The following is a 15,262-nucleotide window of genomic DNA, read 5'->3' on the forward strand; positions in this document are numbered from 1 at the left end:
CCAGCCATTGAGATGAAGTCTCTTATGTGCAATGCTCTCAGAACCCCACGGTGAACCATTAAAACTTGGCACCCACCATCACTGCCTGGTCTAGCTTCTCACAGCCCTGCATGTACGCCGTCTCAATGTCTATGCAGTGTGCGCGACTCTCCCTAGAGGAAGGAAGAAGACCAGAGAACAAGGAGTTTCAGATAATTTCACTGCTAGTTATGCTCTTTTCCTCTGGGCAGTATTTTTCTTTTCTTTTTTTTTCAAGCAACATAATGAGGCAAGGAGTTCCACAGGTTAATGGCAGAGAGCACGATATGGCTCTTCTTTCTGTTTGATTCAAATTGTTTATTTGTAAGGATTGAATTACAGTACTTTTCCAATGTATATTTCCTCCATGATACCCAGTTCTGAAATTTGTCCTTTCTCAGCTATCTCTGTTTATTTTCCCTCAGTGAAGAGCCAGGCGAGATGAAGCAGCAAGAGCTTTAAGACTGAATCACCTTGCATTTATTTTTGAGCATGCTGCAGTGGTTCCCAAACTTTTTTGGCTGGTGGCTCACTTGACCTACTGGGCCATTGGCTGCGGCTCCCCATTAGGGCTACAATCCTAAACATTGTATAGGGGAGTGGGTTTTTCATGAAAATGCTGTGGCTTCCCTGGCTGGTTTCCATGGCTCCCCAGGGAGCCACTGGCATACTGGCAAAGAGGCTGAGCTGCAAATCAAACTTTCCCCAGTCTGAATGTCCTCTCTGCCTTTTGTGGCCTTAAGCAAGCTCCTCCCTTTCAGCCTCAGTCTTCCCCATCTGCAGTATGGGAATAATAATATTTACACATCTTTCAGAGTTGTTGTGAGGACCACATGATGACGATATGCATGCAGCACTATGCATATTCAGAAAAAAGCGCTATACATATGCCAACTATTTTATTAAAGCTAAAAGCAGCTGGGGGGGGTAAATTAAATCTACAGTACTGAGACGGTTACTTCTCCATTTGTGCCTTTGTGCCATTTCCCAAATCTAATTTCTCCCACACCCCAAAATCTGCCATTTGCTCCACAAAGGAAAACAGACAGGAAACCATGCCCCGAACACCTTCCTAATAACAGAAAGAGATTAGGCCCTAGGAAGCCATCTAGCCCACTGTTTCATTTTCTCACAGTGACCCCCCAGCTGCCCCAGTGGGAAGCCCACCAGTTGGAAAGAAAGGCAGACTCCTCTCCCACCAGTACTTCCCTGCAACTGATGCTCAAAGGCAGGCTGCCACTGAAAACTGGAGGTGGTGCACTGCCATCGTGATTAGTAGCCACTGATAGACCCGGCCTCGGTGGATTTGTGCAATCCCCTTTTGAAGTCACTGAAGCTAGCAGCCAGCATGGCATCCTGTGGCAGTGAGTTCCACAGACTAATTACGTGATCGTTGAAGAGTCTTCTCCTCTAGCCTGTCCTAAATCCCCTGCTGATCAATTTCATTGGGCAACCCCTAGTTCTAGCCTTGTGAGGGAGAGAAAAGCAGTTCTCTCTGTCTCCACACCATGCATGATTTTTATAAATCTCCAACCCTTTCGCCTTTTTGAAAAGCCCCAAATGAAGCTACTCCAGCACTCTGATCATTATGGGCTGCCCCTGCTATGCATCTTTTCCAGGAGGCACTTCACTTCAGGAAAGTGAACCAGAGGAGATGCTTTCCCTTCTCGCTGGCAAACTAGTGTAGACTGTAAGCTCCTTGGGGCAGAGATTTCACTTCTCTCTTTCTGTCCTCCGTCTGCTTAGGCTGTAAAAGCGGCAAGGCTATTGCTGCTGGCACTGGGAGATTCCAGCACGAGGACTTACACTGGCATATCCCGAAAGCAGTTGATACATAGCATGGACTTCTTCTCTGTCGAGAACATGATGTAGAGCTCCACGTGAAGTGCTGGAAGAGATAGAAGAGCAGGGAGGGGGGCTGAGAGTTTACTGGAAGCCCCCAAGATCCACAAGTGCAGGGGAGCAGGAGCCCTGAACCATGAAGGCATAACTTATCAGTACCCACAGAACCTGGGTATTGCTTCAGGACATCACTTGCAGAACCAACCCCAAGTGCACCATTCCAAGAGCCCCTAGCAACTGCCATGCTGAGAAACTGATGAGTGTGGTCCACTGCGAGGAGATCATATGCTCTCCCTTTTCTGTTCACTCAGAACTGGCCCACGACCCCCGCTCTGGGTGCCGGAGACAGCATCCCAAAGGCTGCCACTGCTGCCCCTTGCGCAGTGCCTTGTAGTGCCATCTCCAGCAGTGTATGAACCACGGGTCTGCGATGCCTCCGCCCACACTCTGAATTGGAAAAGAGCGGCAGAGGAAGCGTAGAGGAGGAGAGACTCTAAGATCCTCCTCCACGCTTCCTCTTTCATGCTGACCCCCTTCCTGTTCCTCCACTCCCTATTCAAAAGTATCTCTCTCTGAATCAAGCAACAGGCCATGTTGGTTTCCCAGGGAGCAGAAGACACTCCCCAAGGTAGCTTTGGCTTTTGGCTTGCCCCTACTGTTTACAGTACTACACTAGGTGGGACCAGTGATCTGACTTGAGAGGAGGCAGCTTTGCTTCCCGTGTTCTTATTTACTTGCCTTTAACAGGGACATGCAGTGAGGTCCAGGCCTAGAGAGGCAATGCACACTTAATCTCCCCCCTCCCCCCTTAAGCTCAGCCTCTGAAACACACACTCTCTTTCCCCTCCCTCCAGAAATAAATAAAGGGCGCGATCCAGAGTGCTCCTTCGGTCAGCTCAAGTCCCTTGCGCCGGCCAGAGTGTCGCAAAAGTGCCGTAAACCACTTTTGTGCCACTCTCAGGGTAGATATGTGAGCCCCAGAGCCTGGTAAGGTTGCACCAACTGAACTCGGCCAGCGGCCAGCGCGGGAGTCTGGAGGGGCAGGGGGAAGGCGGGAGGGAGGCATTTCAGGGCAGGGGGAAGGCTTTAAATAGATGGAGCAGAAAGAAGCAGCTTGGGAAAGGCAAAAGTTACTTTAAAAAAAACTTTTTCAGTCCTTTTTTTTTTTTTTTTTACCTTCCTGGGTTAGGTGAGGCTCTGTAGTTTTCATTGCAACAGACTCCCCACCCTTTAGGATTGGGCAAAGCTAATTGCATCACTTCTCTTGTGCAGTACCATTTAATTCTGGCTCTGCTAGACCTCATGAAGAAGGGGGTGGGGGTCTCGGGACTGCAGGTAGGGAAGGCATGGATATACAGGGAGCGGGGGGGGGAGAGACACACACATGCTTACGGCATTTCTTGTGGATGTCCTTGGTGCGCTTTGTCAGCGAGACAATCTCATGGCGGGAGAACATCCGGGCCTTGTGTGTCTCCTCTCGACACTTGGCACAGAGGGGCTGGTTGCAGGTGTTACAGAAGTACATGGCATCCAGGTCCTGCAGGACGTAAATTTTCAAGGAAAAGCAGTCACTGGTATGGTGGAGACAGGGAACCCTCTTCAACTTACCCTCTGTGCTTCCTTGTCTTTCCCATTTTCTCCTTCTTTTTGGTTTCCAGGAAGCAGGAGGAGGAGATGTGACAGGCATCACCTGCCACTTCAGTGCCTGAGGCAACAGCCTTAGTCAGCCCCAGGATGAGCTGGCCCAGGATGAGCTGGCTCCAGAGAAGCCTCTTGCTGAAAGCTACTCCTGTACCTGTTTCTTACACTGGAGGTCACAATTGGCACACTGGACTTCCTCCTCACCGTCCCCTGAGCTGTCCACCAAGAACTTCAGCAGCCTGTCCTCAGGAGGGAGACCGTTGCCCTTCACAATGGACTGGTGGCTGTGGAAGACCAAGCAGGCAAGAGACATGGCCCTGATTTCTGGCCGAAGCCAGCAAAAAAGACTTGCTGAAGGTGACACGGGGAGTTCTCTCTAGGAGTTCAGGAGTTCTGTGGACCTCTTTTGACGCAACAGCTCCAGCTGAGACTGGGGAACGGTAAAAAATGCCTCTGCAGAACCCACCCCTTATATTTCCATGTGAGTCTCTGCTCTGGGTGTGGCCCCTGACTGGAAGGAAGCAAGCCCATAGCAGTGACTCTGGCAGAGATCCAACAGGCAGCCTCCAAGGATGGGTAATTCTTCCACACTGATTGATTCCAAGTGCAGTCACATCCTGGAGCAGAATGACACTTGCCACTCCATGGGGGAATACTGGAAAAGGCCCAAGCAGTGACTCATGCAGTGTGGCAACACGCAGCCTCTGAGGTGGATATTTTGGGCGACTTTCTGCAATCCTTCAACATAATGGGACTGATTTCTGAGTAGACATGTGTTGCACTGTTTGACCCCCCCCCCACCTTTTTGTCTCTGAAGAATATTTCTCACTACACACTAGTAGCTCTCTCATTTGGGACTAACTGCCTTACAACGACCCTGGAAGGTAGGCCAGAGTATGAGTATCTTCACATTAAAGACGAGGCAAGATGCGGTTTTGCGGTCAGAAGGAATGAAGCTGATGGAGACTAAGCAGCATGACCCACTTCTGCAGTGACAGGGGGCATTCCTGCCCTACTCATATTTGGGGCAGGGAGATGGGATTGCAGTCAGCAGGTCAGCAAAGCAGGAGGCTTAACATTCGCACACAGGTGCATCAAAGATTGGAGGAAGGGTGGTATAAAAATGTGAAAAATGGATTAATAAATAAATGAAAAGGGATCGGACAGATAGATGGAGGAAAAGTCCTCCAAGTCAAAGATTACAAGTTGCGATGACTGGATGCAGCCTTTGGGTCTGAGATGTACCTATCTCTGAACTGCAAGAGCAAGGGAGAGGCGACAGGAGACAAATGGTTGGCAACCTTCAGTCTCAAAAGACTATGGTATAAGCCTACAGCACCCAGTATTCCCAAGCGGTCTCCCATCCAAGTACTAACAAGGCCTGACCCTGCTTAGCTTCCAAGATCAGACAAGATCAGGGATGTGCAGGGTAACAGTTGGTTAGTACTTGGATGGGAGACTGCCTGGGAATACCTGGTGCTGTAGCTTATACCACAGTCTTTCGAGACTGAAGGTTGCAAACCAAGAGGAGACAGGGGTCTCATCATTTTGAATGTTCCCAGAGACATCTGGTGTGCCACTGTGAGATACAGGAAGCTGGACAAGACGGGTCATTGGCCTGATTCAGCAGAGCTCATCTAATGTTCTTATAATCTTTCAAGGATGCAGTTGTCTCTCTCCCGGACTTGCAATAAAGGATCTGGGGAGGGGGGAGATACATCCCCACTTGTTTCTCCTCCTTGTCTGACCTGGACAGAATACCCCTCTCCCAAAAAAAGAAAAAAAAAAAGCATTTTGCCAGAGTTAAAAGGGACCTCTTTCCAGGTCAGCTGTTGGCATCTAGAGGCCATTGTGGCTTCATGTTTCAGAGGCCCACTGAGGAAAGCTGTGAGGAGAGGGGCCCTGCTCTGGGCGCCCCTCGCTCGCCACCCTTTACGTTGGTTTGCACAATCCAAATGCAACCCTGCAAACGGACGGATTGAAACAGATCAATGGAAAGAGCTCGTCCTGCAGCTCCCGCACTCCTCAGGTTTCCAGGGGTCCCTTGAGTGTTTCTGTTGGCACCAGGCCCCGGATCTCTCTCCAACAATCATAAAGCCTCAAAGGCCTTTGGCAGCAATGGGCAAACCTGATATGGGGGTCTTAAAGACGGGGACAAAGAGCAGACACCTGCTTTCCTTTTTAGGAAATGAGTGCTTCATCTGTCTCGGCCAGTAATTCCCGAGCTATGCGCAGGAAACATGCGTGAGCTGGGAGAGGTCTGTTGGGAGAAGTGAATTCATTTCAAAATCAAGGGCTTCGGTGAGCCCTGGTGAGGAAAGTGCCTGCTGTATTTCTGCCTGATTTACTGATCTGGTTTGCCTCATTCCAGTCAGCTTCTGCTTTTCAAACCTGTCCTTTTAGCAAAATATCCTCCTGATTGTGACATTCACGGGGCAAAGGCTGTCGCAAGGAGGAACCATCCTACAGAAATGGGACATGGTTTAGACAGAGATCCTGGCAACGAGAACTGGGGCCTTGGAAGCACATCCCCAATTTTGATCTGTGAAATGTTGGAGGGATACCTATGCCCACTGCACGTGTATTTCCAGGACGGGCCTGGAAGCAGCCAGAACACAGGGGGTTCTGGGAAGTGCTTCTGCCACGGACATGCAATGATTCCCACCTGACTGCTCCCTGAACTTGCACTATTCAGTCATCCAACGTTGCTGGATGGGTCCTCTTACCCACAAAGAGGACACGTGAGGCGGCTGTCGATGGCTCGGCCCCGCAGGCAGCTGGCACAGAAGTTGTGGTAGCAGTCCAGGAGGCAGGGATGCTCGTACTGCTCATGGCACAGGAAACACACCAGCGGGTGGCAGTTGGCATTGTCCAGGTCGCAAAGGTTCTCCAAAGGGGAGAAGATCCCACCAGACATCTGGTGCCAAAGGAGAAAGTGATCGGAGAAGGAGATCAGAACATCCTTCAGTTCAGAATGGCAAGTGGAACTTTTGATTTGCACAGGCAAAGAGTTCTGCATAAGCTAAAAGCTCATCTATTCTGGTACCAACCCACAGTTGGCCTGGGTGGTACAGCATTCTTCAAATGTCTGAAGGACAAGGCACACATTTTTCCTGAATGAAATGTGAAGACACAGTACAGCCTTATACTCCCAAAGATATACTTTGGGAGGGATGGAAGGGCTGGGATGGTCCAAGACTTTGTTGCACCAAATGCCATCCTTCCCTTACCTGGAGGCATGTCAGGTGCTGCCTCCGAGCTCAAGCCTATGCATGTCTACTCAGAAGTAAGTCCCATGACACCCAGTAGGTCTTACTCCCAGGTAAGTGTCCATAGGATTGCAGCCTCCATCATTTCTTCTCCTCCTCCTCTCTGAATTTGAAAAAAGATAAAAGATGGAAGTGTGGAGGAGAAGAGAGTGGTAAGCTAGAGCGTCAGCGGAATTGGAAAAGAAAAGGAAGTGGAGGATGGAGCAGAAGAGGAAGTGTGAGGGAAAGGAAAGTGGCTGGAGTGTCTCTCTCCTCTGCATTTCTGCTCCATTTCCTTCTTCCTTTTTGAATCCAGGCAGAGGGAGAAGAAAGAGCAGGGAAGGTGGGCAGAAAGAGGAAGGCTGAAACCCTCTGAACTGTTGCCTGAAACAGCCCTGTGTCTAGGTACAAATGAGGCCAGGCTCACCCCCTCCATTTCTGCATGAGTGACTGCTTCCTGACTATGATTCCAGAACAGTGACTCGTGCAGAGACACAGCAAGCAGGAAGTATACTTCAAGGGCAGCTAACTTGATGTCAGGGGTGAGCGAATGAGCTGATCCCAACAGAGGCAAAGGTAGGAAAGTTATCAATTCACAGTTCAGGCTGATGAACGAGGTACGAAGCCGGAGACAAGTGTCATATAGAGAGGTAACCACAGCCTCCTGCTGCTGCTAGACACATCGGCCTCACAGGAGCTTTGAATAATTTCAAGTGTTTCTCCCAGAAAGTGAGTTGCTCTTTCACACCCCACTGTTTGGGAATGCCTCTGCTATTATCTTAATCTGGAGTCTCTTACTCTCTGCAACCAGTGCAGCAATGTCTATTTATAGCTAGCTCTATGCGCACTTCTGGGGCACATGAGCGGGCGCTCAGGCTGCTATCAGTGACCTTCTGTTGCTAGCCTCGTTCCGTGCCATGCAGCTGGTGGAACAGGTTGCTTGATCCCCGCAGCAATTTATAAATATCTCTTTCCGAGGGACCCAACAGAGACTGAACATGTGCATTTGCCTTCCCATTTACTCCAAACACAATCTGAAGCCCCTTTTCACTGGTCTTCATTTTGATTTGCTGAAAACTAGGATGGGTGGGCAATCATGGCCGGCTCATCTGTGAGGCTGACTGAGGCTACTGTCTCAGGGCCCAATCCTATCCAATTTTCCAGCACCAGTGTAGCTGCAATGTAGCCACAAGGCAAGGTAACAAATGTTTCCATACTTGAAGGAGGCCTCTGTGACTGCTGCCCCGCCACAAGATGCAGTGCATGCCCGAGTGGCACAGCTGCACTGGCACTGGAAAATGGGATAGGATTGGGTCCTCAGGCAGCAGATTAGTGGGGGGTTGCTTGACATGCTCACCATCTGCCAGCCGGTTTCTGCCCCTCCACCTGCTCCCTGAATTCAAAAAGGAAGCGGGGCATGGAGCAAAGGAGGGTGCAGAATGGTAATTAGACTAACAATGGTTATATCTGGGTACTGGTTGGTAACCTTCAGTCTCGAAAGTCTATGGTATAAGCTTACAGCACCCAGTATTCCCAGGCGGTCTCCCATCCAAGTACTAACCGGGCCTGAACATCCCTTCAGTGTTTCACCCATATCCTTCCCCACATGGCAACAATGATGGTTTTCACACTTTACATTGTACATTTTTCCCCTTTGCCCATGAGTATCACATGGGCGACATTTTGACTACAACATTCAAAAAGTCTGTTACACAAACGAAACGTCAAAGAAGCCCCACCTCCTCCCCTGTCAAACCCTCTTCTGCCATAAAACTTCTAGTTCAGTGGTTCCCAAACTGTGGGTCAGGATCCACTGGTGGGCCATGACCTGATTTTGGGTGGATCTGCGGAAGGGTGATGGAAAGATCAGATAACTCATTGCCTCAAGACTTGAGGTTATTCAAAAATCACGGTAGCTGACAATTACCCTGCAAGGAGCTCAGCTCCTGCAGTTTGCAAGCGTGTGTAAATACAGGGAGAGAAATGTTTGAGGGTCTATTTCCTGGTTATTATAAATAAATGAATAAAATATTATTTCTTTCTAGATCTCCTTTTTTAAAAGTCTGGCAAAGCGGGTCCCGAGAGAGTATCACTTTAAAAAGTGGGTCCTCGTGCTAAAAAGTTTGGAAACCACTGTTCTAGTTAATATAGATTATTTGGACAGGGAGGATTTACGGAGAATGCAGACAGAACTTGGAACCAGCCATTTTCAGGAGTTGGCTCCGCTTTCCCAGTTTAGTTCAAAAAGAGGTCTATCAATCTTTTTCATACATAAACTGTCATCCCTTTCTCGGGACCAAAAGCAAGGACAAATATTCTACTGTAGATTGTGACCGTCTCGGGACAGGGCCCTGCATTCCCTTCTCGTGTCCTCCAGAAGACTTCATCAAGTTGGATGCTAAGCAAAAAACACCCAAAAATAAGCAGAGGGGAGGGGGAAAGAAGCTGGGTTTTGACCTAAACTGTTCCCAAAGTGTTTGCGTAGCAAAAGGAATGAAAATTTTTCCCTAATAGGAAACACAGAACAGACCCTTGGGGGGCCGCTATGCTGGGTGAATGGGGAAGGTTGGTCTTGGTGCTTTAAAAGGAATCTCCAAGAGCAAGCCCAAGGCATATCTACTCAGAAGTAAGTTCCGTTATGTCCAATGGGACTTACTCCCGAGTAAATATGGATCGGACTGCAGCTGGCACATCTATACAAAAGTAAACTTCCACTGTGTCCAATGGGAACTTACTCCCAAGTAAATATGGATAGGATTGCAGCCAGCACGTCTACTCTGAAGTTTCACTGCGTTCAATGGGACTTACTCCCAAGTAAATATGCCTGCAATCCTATCCACATTTACTTGGGAGTAAGTCCCATTGACAATAATGGGACTTACTTCCAAGTAGACAGGCATAGCCTTGGGCTCCAAGTCTTCACCCAGATAACAAGGGGACACTGTTGCACTTGGAGTTCCTGCACAATCCTAGGCAGGTCTACTCAGCTCCTTTGAAAGGGGAGTTTACTTCCAGGTTATAGGATCTCAGCCTTAATCCACATTAATCCTCATTAAGCAATCCGCATTAAGCTACCGCCAAGGCATGCATTAGTGGAAATGACCAAAGTTTTCTCACCTCACCTCGATTGTGGAATTGGGTTCTGCACTCCAGGTATCCCACCGAAGGGAAAGGGTCTGTGGATCCAGTAGATCAGGTCCCCCTCCCCTTCAGCCGCCTGTGGAGGGGGGGGGTCTCCGTTGTCTCAGTTCAGACGCACCTCCCTAGAATGTAAGGGAGCCGCTTCCAGCAGCCTCTTGACAGCATCAAGGTTCACCCAAGGACTGATGAAGTTGCCAACCCATGTAATGAATGGCAGGGAAACCAACTCCCCCTCCACACACACACACACTGTGTTGCAGGGGCCTCCAGGATTAGAAAGCTCTAGCATGGTTTCAAAGAGAAGCACTTACTATAAGCCCACCAGAGAGGTGGCTTATTTTATCCACATGAGTGCTGACCAACAAGGGGGTGGGAGGATGTGGGGGGCACCTAAGAAGAGGCCCTCTGCTGGATCAGGGCCCAAGGGTGGCCCAGGATCTTGTTTCCAGAAATGGCCAGCTGGATGTCCTTGGGAAACCTCAGGCCAGCCCATCTCTGAGGCCAGCTGAGACTGTGGCCTCAGGTAACAGAATGGGTGCAGGTTGCCCTACCTTGGTTCACCTGCTCCCTGGATTGGCAAAAGAAGAGGGAGAGGGGCAGAGGAAGTGCAGAGAATTGGGGACACAGTAGCCCAGCAGTTTTCAACTTTTTTCATCTCATGGCATATTGATGAAGCACTAAAATGGTCAAGGCACACCATCGGTTTTTTTGGACAATTGACAAGGCTGGAGGGGGGCTCACATCCCCCAATGGCCCTACTAATAAATGACCCTCCCCTCAAACTCCTGTGGCACACCTGCAGACCATTTGCGACACACCAATGTGCCATGGCGCACACTGCCCTAGCCCACTCATCTCGCCTCTCTTCCACACTTCCTTTTCCACTCCATCCCCCCTTTCCTGTTCAAGGGTGGGAGGAACAGGGGCTGGCAGATCACCAGTTACAGTGGGGCAGCGTCTGACCCCTGCCTCAGGTCTCAGAAAGTTTCGGGTCAACGCTGGAAAGCTTGTATGCATGAGACAGCAATGCTGTCCATCCTTGACTGCTTTGTTTTCAGCACACTGCTTACTACACATGGAGGTTCCATTTTTCCCCTCCCCCTTTGGGAAGGGGCCCAAAAGAAATGTTGTACCCCCTGATAAAATTCCTCTCTATTGCCAACCCTCTGTGCCTGTTGTAGAGTCTCCAGGAGTCAGCATCAATTTCCAGGCAACTGCTGAATATTTAACAGGGGCCAGGAATCTCCAAAGTCAGGAACAAACCTACAGCCCAATCCTATTCGATGCAGCTCTTCTCTGAAGTCAGTCCCATTGTGTTCAGTGGGGCCTACTCCCAGGAAAGTATGCCAAGGATTGAAGCCATAAGATAGCATTATCTTTCAGCTGGCAGAGGCTGCTGTGAAAGTGTACCAACATTTCGCTGGTACCTAGTTGTGTACCCAAAGCAATCATACTTCCTGTAGCCCACTTCAGAGTATTGTTGTAAAGACAAAACCAGCTCAGTGTTGAGAAGTAATCTTAAAACAGCACTTACAAAGATAAATAAATCCAAGTTTATTTACGTAAATCATAGTTCCAAACAGCAGCGGGTAGATCCCATCTTAAAAGGTCAAAAGCAAGCAAGAAGATCTTTCACAATATGGAAAGAACTGCTCTACCTCGTTCGTAAACCACCCTGTTTCAGTTACAGCCACAACTGCATCCCGGAAATACAGCACAAAAGTACCTTGGACTTTTGTCTGGGGAGGGACCAGAGCATGGATGACAGTAAAAAATGGATGAATGTCAAAGCAGAGCTTTATTTCGCTTGCAAATTTATTTTGGCAGGCAAAAATGTAAATTGTAAATATGTAAATATACCAATGTAAAATGTAAACATACCACAGGTGATGTGAACAAAACCTAAATAAACAGAAATATTGTATTGGCAACCTTCAGTCTCGAAAGACTATGGTATCGCGCTCTGAAAGGTGGTTCTGGCACAGCGTCTAGTGTGGCTGAAAAGGCCAATCCGGGAGTGACAATCCCTTCCACACCGGGAGCAAGTGCAGTCTGTCCCTGGTCTGTCTCCCTGGCTATGGGCCTTCCTTCTTTGCCTCTTAGCCTCAGACTGTTGGCAAAGTGTCTCTTCAAACTGGGAAAGGCCATGCTGCACAGCCTGCCTCCAAGCGGGCCGCTCAGAGGCCAGGGTTTCCCACTTGTTGAGGTCCATCCCTAAGGCCTTCAGATCCCTCTTGCAGATGTCCTTGTATCGCAGCTGTGGTCTACCTGTAGGGCGCTTTCCTTGCACGAGTTCTCCATAGAGGAGATCCTTTGGGATCCGGCCATCATCCATTCTCACGACATGACCAAGCCAACGCAGGCGTCTCTGTTTCAGCAGTGAATACATGCTAGGGATTCCAGCACGTTCCAGGACTGTGTTGTTTGGAACTTTGTCCTGCCAGGTGATGCCGAGGATGCGTCGGAGGCAGCGCATGTGGAAAGCGCTCAGTTTCCTCTCCTGTTGTGAGCGAAGAGTCCATGACTCGCTGCAGTACAGAAGTGTACTCAGGACGAAAGCTCTGTAGACCTGGATCTTGGTATGTTCCGTCAGCTTCTTGTTGGACCAGACTCTCTTTGTGAGTCTGGAAAACGTGGTAGCTGCTTTACCGATGCGCTTGTTTAGCTCGGTATCGAGAGAATGAGTGTCGGAGATCGTTGAGCCAAGGTACACAAAGTCATGGACAACCTCCAGTTCATGCTCAGAGATTGTAATGCAGGGAGGTGAGTCCACATCCTGAACCATGACCTGTGTTTTCTTCAGGCTGATTGTCAGTCCAAAATCTTGGCAGGCCTTGCTAAAACGATCCATGAGCTGCTGGAGATCTTTGGCAGAGTGGGTAGTGACAGCTGCATCGTCGGCAAAGAGGAAGTCACGCAGACATTTCAGCTGGACTTTGGATTTTGCTCTCAGTCTGGAGAGGTTGAAGAGCTTTCCGTCTGATCTGGTCCGGAGATAGATGCCTTCTGTTGCAGTTCCAAAGGCCTGCTTCAGCAGGACAGCGAAGAAAATCCCAAACAAGGTTGGTGCAAGAACACAGCCCTGCTTCACTCCGCTTCGGATATCAAAAGGGTCTGATGTGGAGCCATCGAAGACAACAGTGCCCTTCATGTCCTTGTGGAAAGATCTGATGATGCTGAGGAGCCTGGGTGGACATCCGATCTTGGGGAGAATCTTGAAGAGGCCGTCTCTGCTGACCAGGTCGAAAGCCTTTGTGAGATCTATGAAGGCTATAAAGAGTGGCTGTCGTTGTTCCCTGCATTTCTCCTGCAGTTGTCTAAGGGAGAATACCATAGAAGAAATAGAAGAAAATAAACCTGTGAATGTTGTGGGAGTTTGGATGAAATCAGACAAAAGAGGAAAGCATGTGGATGGAATTTGAAATGTGATTGTAATTGAAAACAATGGAAAGAGCAATGAAAGCCAAGTGGATGAAAGACAAGGTGCACTTTTGCTGTACTTGCAATATGGGGGATCAGTGACTATGGGCTATATTTCCATGTGCTGGACAATTTTTAGAACTCAAAAATATATGCATTTTTGAGTTCTTCAAGACCTGAGTCCAAAACAGCTTAAACACCTGTCTTTCTTCCATTTTCTTTCTTATTTTGTTGGCACATCCTAAATGGCAAATTCCAACTACAGTATTCACAGGTTCTGGATTTCTTCACAGTCTTCTATGCGCAGCAGGTCCAAAATAACCAGCAAATGCCCCTCTGACTCCAGATCATGGGATTATCAACGGATAACTCTTTAAAAATCTATGTGGAGAAAGCCTTGTTTTATTATTATTATTATTATTATTTTTACAGATCTTTTGGTCCTGCAGCTGTCCAGCTGCATAAGAACATAAGAAGAGCCCCACTGGATCAGGCTAAAGGGCTATCTAGTCCAGCTAGTGGCCCCACCAGATGCCTCAGGGAGACACAAGACAACCTGGTGTCATTCCCTTGCATCTGGCATTCTGAGATAGCCTAGTTCCAAAACCAGAAGGTTGCATGTATCTATCATGGCTTGTAACCTGTGAGGGACTTTTCCCAGTCCCCTTTGAAAGGCATCTCGGCCAGATGTCATCACCACATCATGCGGCAAAGAGTTCCACAGACTAATGACATGCTGGGTAAAGAAATATTTCCTTTAGTCTGTTCTAACTCTCCCAGCATTCAATTTTAGTGGCTGTCCCCTGGTTCTTGTGATGTGTGAGAGGGAAAATAACATCCCCCTATCCACTCTATCACTATATCCTGTGGCAAGGAGTTCTACAGACACTTCATCTGAGTGGCTGTCCCCCAGTTCTGGTGTTTTGTGAGAGGGAAAAGAACACCCCTATCCACTCTCTCCTGTGGCAGGGAGTTCCACAGACACTCAATTTTAGTGGATGCCCCCTGTTTCTGGAGTTGTGTGAGAGGGAAAAGAACATCCCCTATCCACAATATCTGTCACCATGCCCTGTGGCAAGGAGTTACACAGACACTCAATTTTAGTGGATGTTCCTTGGTTCAGGTGTTGTGTGAGAGGGAAAAAAACACCCCCCATCCACCCTTTGCAGAATTTTGTAAGTCTCCATCATGTCCCACAGTGGAGCCGCAGAGGAAGAGTTTGGAAACTCTACACCAGCATAAGGGCACTTTGCACATGGTCAGAGTCACTCTTGCTTCTACCACCTGCTTCAGGGTGTGGCAGTGGCAGAGAACAACACAGAACACGTATCTGGGAGCAACCCTGCATTCCATCCCCAGCCACCCGTATTCCCTGCTCCGCTTCCTCCCTCCGCCCAGCGCTCCACGTGCTTTTCCTGGCACCGCAATCAACACCTTATGCAAATAAAACTACAACTCCCAAGTGCCTCGCGACGACTTCCCCCTTTGGGCACTGAAAAAGGAGAGCTCAATCGACCATGGAGCCGAGGGAGGAAGAGAATAGCCAATGGAAGAGCAGCTCATCGATGCTCTCGGCACTCGGAAGCACGAGAGGGGAGGGGGAGGAAAAGGAGGCCGACAACGGTCGTATGACAAACGTTGCCCGGAGAGACAGTTTCCCTTTTGCAGAGGCAGTAAATCGCTAGAGTACCCCACCAGCCTCATTCATGGGTCACTTCCGGTTTGTTATTTTTATGTCCACGCCACATTGAGTGAAGAAGTTACAATTCCATCCTGGGCAAAGGCTTGGAGCTGCTGTGTTGTCACATGTCAAGTGATCGGGAGAGACTGGAAGTGGGAAAGAGAGGGTTCAAATAGGCGTGGGAGTGCAAGTGAGTCTAGGAGTTTGGAAGTCTATAAACTGCGAGGACAGGCGAGCCGGGGGAGGCGCCCGGCTGCTCGCGCTGACGCAC

General features: G+C 49.0%; 1 protein-coding gene across 6 annotated transcripts in view; it reads right to left on the reverse strand.

The window, feature by feature from the left end:
* Nucleotides 1-10,106, reverse strand: part of RNF207 (ring finger protein 207) — a 30,493-nt gene extending 20,387 nt beyond the window's left edge. The window contains exons 1-6 of one of the 6 annotated variants that reach the window (XM_066636990.1): nucleotides 9,872-10,106; nucleotides 6,228-6,418; nucleotides 3,656-3,785; nucleotides 3,253-3,397; nucleotides 1,825-1,906; nucleotides 77-152 (exon numbers count right to left, since the gene is read on the reverse strand). In XM_066636990.1, the coding sequence (XP_066493087.1) occupies nucleotides 77-152; nucleotides 1,825-1,906; nucleotides 3,253-3,397; nucleotides 3,656-3,785; nucleotides 6,228-6,418 (624 nt within the window). In that variant the 5' untranslated portion in view covers nucleotides 9,872-10,106. Of the gene's footprint in view, nucleotides 1-76; nucleotides 153-1,824; nucleotides 1,907-3,252; nucleotides 3,398-3,655; nucleotides 3,786-6,227; nucleotides 6,419-9,866 lie in introns of all 6 variants that reach the window. The other 5 variants (XM_066636988.1, XM_066636989.1, XM_066636992.1 and 2 more) reach the window with 5 other exon arrangements.
* Nucleotides 10,107-15,262: the final 5,156 nt, after the last annotated feature.

This window comes from Tiliqua scincoides, chromosome 9 (assembly GCF_035046505.1).
Source record: "Tiliqua scincoides isolate rTilSci1 chromosome 9, rTilSci1.hap2, whole genome shotgun sequence".
Taxonomy (NCBI): Eukaryota; Metazoa; Chordata; class Lepidosauria; order Squamata; family Scincidae; genus Tiliqua; species Tiliqua scincoides.